We start from the raw sequence: 11306 nt of genomic DNA on the forward strand, positions 1-11306 counted from the left end.
CCCCACTTCATTCTCCTTTCTCCCCTCCATCCTAACTTTCCCTACCTTACCTTTAACCCACCCTATGCTTTGTAGCCGCGCTTCCACCCCCTCACTTTCTTCCCCACTCTTTAGTTTCAATCCTCTTATCACTATCTTATTTCTCCTATCTACCTTCTCTCTTCTCTGCATCCTCAACTCCATTGCCCTTATCCTTTTCCTATCCGCTCTCTCCTTTTCATTCCTACGCTCTTCCACTTTCTCTTCTATCATGATCTCCACTTTCTCCCAAGTACCTTGCTTCGCACCCTCCCCCCTGTCCACTGCTTTCATTCCCGACATGCCCTCCACCTTCTCCAGTCTTTTTTCCGCCCTTTCCTTCCGCATCCTAATATCTTCTTCCATCTTCTTTATTTTACCCTCTTTTTCCTTCCTTGCTGACACCAACTCCCTCTGCAATCATTCTACTTTTACCCTCAGCTCTTTTACTTCCCTTCTCCATCTCTCATCTCTTACCCTCAGGTCCTCCCTCATACTTTCCATCTGTTCCATAGGTCCCCTTACGTCCTTCCTCCACCCTGTGATTTCGCCTATCAGCACCCCGATAGCCTCCGTCCCCGTCTGCTCCTCCATGGGGGGAGGACCTACATGTTCGAACGCATTTTTTTAAAGGCACTCTCTGGCGCGCTTTTCTCTGGACTCTCTTTGCTTTCCCTTTTCCTCTTCAAGAGATCCTCCCCCTCACTTGCGCTGGGCGCTCTCTTCTTTTTCTGATGCTTTCTTTCGCTCCGATTCTTCCCCCTCCCTGACGCGCCAGTTGACACCGGGTCACGCACAACTGGCCGTCCTGTCCTTCTGGATATTTCCTCCCCGTGTACTTCATTACCAGCACTGCCAGTACTCTCGCTGCCCACCTCCCGCTTGTCCGTCGGTAACTGTAACCCATCCATACACAAAAGTACGCACTGCCGCCAAAAGATGTCTCTTAAGGCTGCTGTCGCTTACCGCCCTAAAATTTCAGTTTCTTTGCACTATTTCACCCCTCACACTCCCTTCAGACACCCTTTTCTCACCCCTTACATCCCTCAGCACTACAAGAACCACCCTTGTCCTCCATGCAGGCCCAAAATCCTGAACACAAAACTACCCCGATCCCTTGCAAACCTAACCTTTACTTTCCCTATTTAGCCCCCCCCCCCCCCCCCAACTACAATGTAAATTAATTTTTATCTTCCCAATGAACCTCTCACAGCCGTACTCAGCTTCTAGACTTCCACCTTCACACTCCACTCACACCTTCCACACAAACTTTGTAAAAACTTCTCACCGTCTGTTCCTGCACACTTTCTCACTACCGCCATCAACATGCAAGTCCTATTCTTCTTTAAAATTTTTTTCAATAAAATATATCAGCTAGAGGTCTGTTTTTTAAAACTTTTTCGGTATACAAATTCAAACTTGTGAATATTTTTTTCAAATAAAGTGAGACTTTTCGAGTGCTTTTATATAAAAAAGTTCTGCGGAAACGAGACGGATTTTTTAATTTGTGAAATAACTTCCTGCACTTTTATATCCATTTGGGCTTATACAATATTTAACGAAAATTATGCTAAATATCATTTAAACCAATTATAATTGATCTAAATTTGGAAGAAATTTAAGAATACTGGTACTTGATTTCAACACCTAATTGTACTTATTCTTACACTGATTCGTTTAACAGATTAGTTATTCGACTAGAAATAAAAATTCTACATAAGGTCATAGATTCGTTTACTTCGTTTTTGTGAAACTTGATTAAAACTCGCGTAGCACAGAGGGAAAAAAGGTTAGTAAAACGTTATTGGGTAGAGGGTATCCGCAGACTATTGTAATTTAATGCCTCGGCTTTGATAGAACAGTGATTGGCTAACAGTTAGGCCCTAGTTGAAAAAAGGTAAAACTGAAAGCTTTAAAGCAAGAGAGAAAAAGGGAAGTTTTACGAGTCGCTAAATCGTGTCTTCTATTCAAACCGTAATTTCCAAACCACAAAATGAACGGTCGCCCTTTCTGTAGAAACCACTGCAATTGAGACCTAATTATGCATACAGTTTGGAAACGCGAATGCAGAAATGTAAAATATAAATATTAATCATGTACATAAATAAATATTTAAAAAGTCTCATCAGCTTTCATACCATTTTAATTCTTAGTTTTATTTTAATTTTAATTTCTTTTCAGTATAATCTTTAACTTTTATTTAAACATAAGATTTTATCCTATCGGAGATTAGATGCTTAAGATGTTTAAGACTTAAAACGCGTTTTACTCAAAACTACCATTTTCAGTGTCAGTGCCGACTCTCACTCAAAAACTATTGCAGCGATTCGTTTCAAATTTTGTACACGCTTTTTACACATTAAATACCTTCTCCCTACGTCACTTTTTCCTTTCTTTTTCGCTTTGAAGACATTTTACAGCTACAAAAACGCACAATTTTTCGGGAAAAATCGCTATTTTTGGTTCAAATGACAACCGAAAATTTAAAAAAAATTTAAAGCGACGTAGGGGGTAAGAAAAACGTATGTTTCAACAATATTTCTTTGCTTTTTGATTGATAAAACCGCAAATAATCTTTTTGAAAAGGCGTCCTCGATAATTTTCCGTCACCGGCTTATTTCTAAAATTAAAAAGAAATTGAAAAAATGTTCTCCAAATGATGCTTTGTAATGTATAAAATATGACAATAAATTTACTTCAACCATATCTCTAAAAAAATTCCCCAAAATAGTGATTTTTTCAAACGCTAGACCCTGCACCCCGCCTTTAATTTAGATATTTATGTCATGATAAGATGGACCTTAAAGAGATTCTGTAGTTTTGAACCTTACTGATGTCTTCCATTTTCGGCACTGATCCATTTTGCAGAAGTTTACAATTTAAAATTTGTTAACTTGTGTCATTTTGATTACTTACAATTTATGGTCACAACATTTTTTAAATCATTTTGATATAGGTATATCTTGGCTGATTTTTCATAATAGTTCGATTGTAAAGATTTAAATGGGAAAATTTGTCAATTTAAGGTGGGAAAGCTAAATTGTGCTAAATCCACTTTTGGACGAAATTAAGTTTTCTTCAAAAATCATACTTTTACACTTTTTCATACTTACTTCAGTGAACAATTAAGCTTTTTAAATTTCGGCTCCTCAAATTGAGTGTTTGAATGTATTCAAATATATTAAAATTTCAAAAGATTTAAACTCGATAAACGAATTACACTAAAATAATTTTTTTTAACAATCCGACGATCATTGTGGCAGGTGGAGGAAAATGTAACAATTAGCTAAATTATTATAAAAATTGAAAAAAGGTCTGCTTATGCTACTAATGTTTATCTTTTCTGTTAAATATTATTATTTGTTTTTAGAATAAATAAAAATATTTCTTTCCGATAATTTTTGTAAAGAGTTTTGTACTATTTTTCTTATCATACCATGGAAAGCTGAAAAGTTTTCAGGGAGCTGCCATAAAGGATGTCACCGTTTTTGGAGAAGCTTCGACCTCCACCCCCCCCCCCCATTGTTAAATTTTGACAATGGGAATATGTGAAATTTTCACAATTCTGCTCCCCTCCAACCCCTAAATCTTCAATTTTAAAAACTTACAATTTAAAGTTCTACAATCTTGAAAAGTCACAATTTGACAACTATTTCATTTTTAATTTGTGGAATTTGAAAATTGCACAATTTTCTTTCGTAAATTTTTTAATCAATAAATCTTTAAGTTTGAACATTAACAATTGAAAGTTCTGCAATTTCGAACAGTTGCAATTGAAAACTTTTGAATTTTGTTAAGAGGCAAACATAAAAATTCGTAAATTTTGTGGCTTATGAATGTCCAAAGTTAAACCTTAAATTCTAAATCAAAATAAATGTCATATATAAATAATCAAATTTAAAGAATTTTTTTTCAAACTTGCGTCGTTTTCAATTGTAAATGTTGACAATTAAAAACTCTTTGATTTTTAAATGTTGCAATTGGAATTTTTGTAATTTTGAAGAGTTATACTTAAAAATTCTTGTGCTTCGAAAATGTAGAATTGCAAATTATTCAATTTTCAAGGTTTACATTTTAAAGGTATATAATATTTAAGTATTTTTCAAGAATAATTTAATTTTGAAAATCAGTAATATAAATTTCTTTTATTTTAACAATTTATATTGAGAAATTCTTAAATTTTGAAAATTTGCAATTCAAGACTCTTCAACTTTCAATGTCTATAATATAAAATTATGCAACTTTAAATGTCATGAAATTGAAGTAAATTCGAAGCGATTTGTTAAAAAACGCATTAAAATGATTGTTGATTGCATTATTATAACATATCAAATATGGGTCTACCAAAAATTTGAATTTTCCCTATTCAACTTACCATTAAAGTGTTTTTAGACATTCTTGTTTTAACCTTTTTTAATAAAATGGAACATATATTTGTTAAATATTATTATTATTGTTTATATAAACAAACAAAATAGCAAAATATGTCAAGATATGAAAATAAAAGTTCAACTTGGACTTATTTATAACTTTTTACCTTGCCGGGGGTTGTAAAAAGACTTAAACGGTAAGTTAAATACGGCCAATTCAAATTTTTGGTAGACCCATATTTGATAAGTTATAATAATGCAATTAACAATAATTTTAGTGCTTTTTTCAACAAATCGCTTTGAAATTACTTAAATTTAATGTGCCAATAGTTTGATTTTTGAAAAAAATTTCAGGAAATAAAGGGGGAGCCAGCTCTTCTTTAATTGTAAATTGCACTGCATCTAATTTTAAACGACAAAAATTTTATATTCCAATTCAAACTAAAGAATTTGAATGACTTTGAAGATTATTATTATTATTAATTGGTTTAAATTTTAAACAGGAAGAAATTAATCAAATATTAGCATTGAAATTTTATGTATCAGTGTCTATTGTCAAGTTAATTAAATTAATAAAGTCTAATTCTGGAGACTATTTTGCCGGAATGCTTAGATCATTTGATTCCTATTTTGATTTCGAAACTTGGAAGTTACGTTAAATTGGTAAACTTTTTCGATTTTCTTATTTTAAACGTATCCAACTCCCATGTAATCGACTTATCACTTTGCAGTAAAAAAGGAATTTAAATATAATGATAAATCTGAAAACTTTGGAAGATTTTTATTAAATCACATGCACTGAGCTTCTAACGATCATATGTATGATGAACATGGCGACAAGAAATAACTTCGAGATATGTATTCTCGAATAAATCTGTTCGTTTTTCGAAATTTTTCCTAACTTTTTCTATTTCTTCTTAAGTCGATTTAAGACGATCAGATTTCCCAAATTCGATTTAAGACAATTCAAAGCAGAGTGATGCGCATTTAATTCAAATAATCCACATTTAGTATCAAAACTATTTTACATTTTTTGACACTTCTCTCTAACGATGCAACTGTTTTTCAACTATTTGAAAAAAGTGACAATAATGCTACTATTTTTTCAAGTTGATCGCAAATGCAAGTATTTTTTACCTAGTCTTTAAACATATTTTCAAACTTCTTTGCTAGGTTGTCCAAAATAACATATCCGCCATCTCAAAAATTAACATTTCCAAAAGATGTTAATATTTGGAAGATTTCAGAGAATTTCAAGGGATATTAGAGAATTTCAAAGATTTCAAAAAGTTTCACTTGATTTCAGAGGATTTCAAAGTTTTCGGAATGTTTGATAAAAATTTGTGAAATATTATGAATTTCGAGACAGTTATCTATGCGAATTTATAGGATTTCTAAGGATTTTAATGATTAAAGAAACTTCATTGGATTTTAAAGCATTAGAAAGATTTGAAGGTATTTTACAAGATTCCTAAAAATAATAGGGGATTTTAGAAATTTTTAAATAATATCTAAAAGATTTAAGATTTGTACGACTTCCAGGGATTTCATAAGTTTGTATACACAAGTTTGTTTAATCATTTTAGAGGGCCTTAAAGAATATAATGTATTTTGAACGATTTTCAGAATTTTCAGACGATTTCAAAGAATTTCGTAGCATTATAGAATTTGAAAATAGTTAAAAGATTTGGAAGATTTTAGGGAATTTTAAGGTTTTTACTCCATTTTAACCGATTTTTTAGAAGATGTAAAATATGCATCTCTAATCAAATCGAGTAAAATATTTTTTAATTTCCTAAAATGCACAATGAGCTTTGAAGTTCCTTGTCATTTTTCAGACACCCTACAAATTCGTAGAGATCCTCTAACCATTCATTTCCGGACAACTGTGTAATCTATTTAAATTCCTTAGAGTCTTTAAATTCTCTTGGTATCCGTAGAAATCATTTAAAAAATAATGATAACGATCTTTTTTGTGTTCCATGAATCTTTTTTTTAATCATATAGCATCCCTTAGATATTTTGACATCTGTTGAAATCTTTGAAATCCCTGAAATCCTTTAAAATTATTTAAAGTTTAATTTCATTTATTTCATAATTTGCTCTAAAAATCATTCAGAATCCATTGAAATGTTTTGAATATCATTAATAAAATCCTACGAAAATCTTTCAAACTTCTTGGAAATTTTGAAATCTCGTTAAATATCTTGGAGTCTTCTAAAATACCCTAAATTCCTTAAAATCCTTAAAAACTCTTGAGTTTGATAAAATCCCTTACATCTTGTGGAATCCATATTAATCCCGCAAAACTCGAGTAAAATCGCGTGAAACACGTTAGTGAATTACTTATTCAACCAGTGATAATTTCACTAGTTCAGTTTGAGGCAGTAAGATCTATGATGGAATCTCTAAAATCCCCGTCTTTAAGTTTCTAGTATCCTAAATTTGGGCACTTACATTTTGTTGATTCTTGAAATTGGATCATTTTGATATTAAATGAAAAAATCAATGAAGAATTGAATTCCTTTTTTTGCACAATTTTGATCATGCCTATGATCGCTTAAAGCTCAGTCTACCCATTTATCTGAAAATAAACATCGTCTACTTTCTTGTCTTTGTTCATATAGTATTACATGCGGCAGGGTTGTGTGGCTGTGATGTCAACTACTTGGATAGCAAGCGTGGCAACTTTTGGTGTCTTGGTTCTCCCCAAGGGCGGCTATTATTTCAACGCAACCGGCCTACTAGCCTGTGATCCTTTCTTCTCTAGAGCCTCCCTTAGGTATCGGATTCATAAGAAGGATTAACATTTTCATCGATATGTACATATTTCATTTTACGTATAAATAAAATCTTGAAGCCTTACTAAACCTTGGATGAGGAATCTTTTTCAAGGCTCTACAGTAGGGTGCATAATCGGGCAAAAAAAGTTTGTTTGGACAATGTAGTCTAGAACTTACAATTTTAATTAGACTTAAGCTTTTTCTTAAATGAATGTTAACATATTCTGGTAGTATGAAAAATGAAGGATATTATTTCTTAAGTGTACCAATTAAAAAATCAAAATTCTCTGATCTAAGTCAAACTTAGGCAAAGTTTTGCGGGGGAGGGCTTGCAAATTTCGTGAATATTTTCTATTTTAATGATTTTTAACTTTTCTAATGGCAATAAAAAATATCACTCATTAAGTTTTCGATTGCTTTTCACGGTCCTTATACTTTTCATAAGCACATATTTTTTATTTGTGAAAATAAGCAATGAGTGATTTTTGTATATATACAAACTGTTTTAGAAATTTATTACCCCCTAAATAGCAATACAAAAAGTTGTTGCCTGCTAAAATTTCAATAGGTTTTTTTTTCACCCTCTTTTTATTGGACATACACAGTGATATTCAACCAATTTTAAACCAAAGATCCTTGAAGTTATATGATATTTATCGTACACGGTTTTACATTTTTATCTAAGGACTTTAGAGCAAGCAAAAATTTCCCCAACACATTTTTTTCAATATTTTCATTTAAAATTGTAGGCTTTAATTTTTCTAATAATTTCTTTTTTATTTTTAAAATCATGGTATCATCATTTTTTTACAACATGAGATGAACCGGTGGTTAAAGGAATATTTCAACAACTTTCTCTGTGATAAAAGGGTTCTTCTTAATTTAATTAAATTTTCTTAGTCGGCTTTCAAGACAAAGGAAGTCTACTACATTTGAAAGCCAGAAATGGGAAAAATAAGAATAAAAATTAATTTTTAAAGACAACGCTCCTACGATTTTTTAAATTGCATTTAAAAAATATGGAAACGTCATCCGAGCTGAAAGTTCTGCAAAAAGAATTCCAGTAATATAATTTTGTTATAACCTTTTACACTAATGGAATATATAACCCTCTGTAAATTCAAAAGTTATAATTTTAGAAAAAATGTATATAACTGATTTGGCTGTATATTTAATTGTTAATAATCCATGAGTAAAGAAAGTTTTTCAATAAAAGTATTTTTTGTGATAATAAAAAATTTCAATCGTGAAAAAGCGCTTCTACAATTTTTTAATTTTTTAGGCAAAATATGCGCATACTGTGTAAGAATAGTATTTCGCAGAAAAGTTGATTGTGATATCTTTTGAGATTAAAGTTGGTTGAGGCTCACCGTGCCTAATCATTTGTTAGAAAAATCAATACTTGACGTTCTAGCATAAGAAAAGCTTGGAGTTTTCCATTCAGGTACCTCAAATGAATAAGTATATATAATTTTTTATCGGGGAAAATAAATTTTGACTGCTCCAGTACAACTAGTAGCGCTTTCGCAAGCACGGCATGTTCTACGCCTAGCTTTCTCGTTATATATTTATTCAAATAAAAATTTTTATTTCCCATAAGCTACTATCCAGTAGCACAACCCTTTGTCCAAGTTTGACTTAGATCGGAAATTTTCATTTTTCCAGTGGGTACACTGAAGAATCCTACCCTGTAAGAGAAATACTTCGCCTGACTATAACTAGCTTTTACTACTGATTTCTGCTTGGAAGTCCGTAGTTAAGTGGTGCGAAGCTGTTGGGGTCAGTCACTGTTCAAATTGTTTTAGAGCCTACATTCCTTTGAAGATTTCACTATTTAAAAAAATTAAAGCTCATTAAATTTTGAAGAAGTTCAAAAAACCGGTTTTAAAAGAAAACATTCTTTTAGATTATTATTTAAGTTGCAATATTACGGAAAACCATAATTTTATATATTTCTGCCTCCTGCTTTGCCTTATTTATTGATAGTTTCTCCAAAATGCTTAGAATTATTTAATTGACAGTCGCTAAACAAATTTTGATATCGAGCATGAATTCAATTGGCTCCCGCAATTGTTATAAGCAAAATTAAAGGTTATAAACAATAACCTTGAGCAAATTCATTAAATACGCGCTTTTAGATATAGAAAATTGGTATTTTTTAGCGGAATTGTCTATTCTACCGTTAAAAATAATACTTAAATAGAATGTGTTGACCCTTAATAAAAATTTCAATAATTATTTACAATTCTAGTCAACAAATTCACAAAGTAGGCGTTTTTAAATGCATAAAATGCATTTTTTTAAGCAAGGTTGCTAATTTTATCCTCAAGAATAATATTTAAAAGGGATATATTAACACCTATTAAAATTTTTAAATGTTATAAACAATTCCGATAAACAAATTCATTAAAGAAGAGCTTTTAGATACAGAAAAGATGGTTTTCATCAGAATATATTTTACACTTGAGAAAAATATTGTAAAGCGATATATTGACACTCAAAAACAATTTTCAATCTTTTGAACAATACTGATAAATAAATCCATTCAATGAGCGGTTTTGTACATAGAGAACTCATTGTATCAGCACCATCGTTTATTTTAGCCTCAAAAATAATAATTCAACTGGGTGTATTGACACTCAACAACATATTTTATTGTCGGGCTCATCTAATGAATTTCGTTATCAAAATTATTTATAAAAATCAAAAACATTATTGAGTATCAATACATCCAGTTAAATTATTATTTTTTGGAGTAAAGTAAATTATTGGTCTGCAAAAACAAATTTTCTATATCCAAAATAGCTAACTCAGTCAATGTATTCATGCTAATTGATTATAACAATCAGAAATGTAATCTGCAAGTACTTAGATGCATAAAAAAATCAGTTCTACATGATTCTACGAGAATATCCAGGCAAAAAATTATTTCAGGCTTCAAAATACAAAATAAATCAATTTTGTTGTAACAATTAAGATCGTTAAGAAACTTTATCCGCGATAAAAATATCTGTTTAGCGAATGCAAGGTCACTAATTATACACATTTTGAAATAATATCAATAAATGAGAAAAATCAGGCAGTAAAAATATAAAAATTATTATATTTCAACTTTTTGTAACTTGAATAACAAACACAATTTTTTATTATAAGTCGGCTCAACAAAGTTCTTTAGAATATTATGTGCTTTAAAAAAACTCGGTGAAAAAATGCACACTCTGAAACTTTTTGAACACAGTTGGACAAAACAAATTTCTGTACAAACTAATCTAGAGCTTACGAGTCTGATCCGATTTTAGTCTTTAAAAAAGTTAAACTAATTTCAAAAAGTTAGAGAATATTTAATTTCTTATTCGACAAGAAAGTTAACAAAAAATCTTGTAATAATTAATCTTATTTTTTGCTAATTTATATTTGGTAAAGTCGCTTTTTATAAATAATATCAGCAAATTACATTATTTCAAATTCATTTCTTTTATATCAACAAATTAATAAGTCAGACTCTTATTTCAAGATTAAAAATACTTCAAGGCTTTATTTTTTGTTCAGAATATACGCAAAGAGTATTTGTTAATGTTATAAACAAATTTAATTAACTAATTCATATCTTAGCCATTTCACCCTCTATACTTTATTATTTGATAATAATTATTTTATTTTAGAAATCATTTTATAAGTAAATTCACTATTGGACAACTTGTCGATAAATGATGTTGTTTCTTGTACAAAATTGATTACTTGTCACTCAGAAGAGACCTAATTTATTAAGATACCTTATTAGGCGACAATATATATTATTTATTAAAGTAGATTTTATATAAAAATACAGATTTTCGTTAATTTTCAACCACCTGTTTTCTTCTTTTTAATCTAATGAATTTTCAATTACTCGGCTAAATCAAATTGTTTATTTTATAAACAATTGCATGAAAAAAATTCACAACTAGACTATTTTTAACAAATGGTTGTCGTTTATTTACGAAATCGGCTGGCAATGGCTCAGAAAGAACCCTAATTATCAAAAGAAGATTTCGTCACTTTTGAGGAGTAAGCAACCTTCTCTTCAATCACTTTACATTTTACTATCTATAATGGCCTTAGCTGAAGTGCTTATGCTTCTAGACATATATTAATA

The 11306-nt window shown here is 30.5% G+C and overlaps 1 protein-coding gene across 1 annotated transcript in view; it reads left to right on the forward strand.

Moving 5' to 3' along the window:
* Positions 1-11306, forward strand: part of LOC117174699 (trace amine-associated receptor 9) — a 123951-nt gene that overhangs the window by 40761 nt on the left and 71884 nt on the right. The window contains exon 4 of the mRNA XM_033364007.1: positions 7016-7170. Within this exon, the coding sequence (XP_033219898.1) occupies positions 7016-7170 (155 nt within the window). The remainder of the gene's footprint in view (positions 1-7015; positions 7171-11306) is intronic.

The sequence above is a fragment of the Belonocnema kinseyi genome, chromosome 6, assembly GCF_010883055.1.
Source record: "Belonocnema kinseyi isolate 2016_QV_RU_SX_M_011 chromosome 6, B_treatae_v1, whole genome shotgun sequence".
Classification (NCBI taxonomy): Eukaryota; Metazoa; Arthropoda; class Insecta; order Hymenoptera; family Cynipidae; genus Belonocnema; species Belonocnema kinseyi.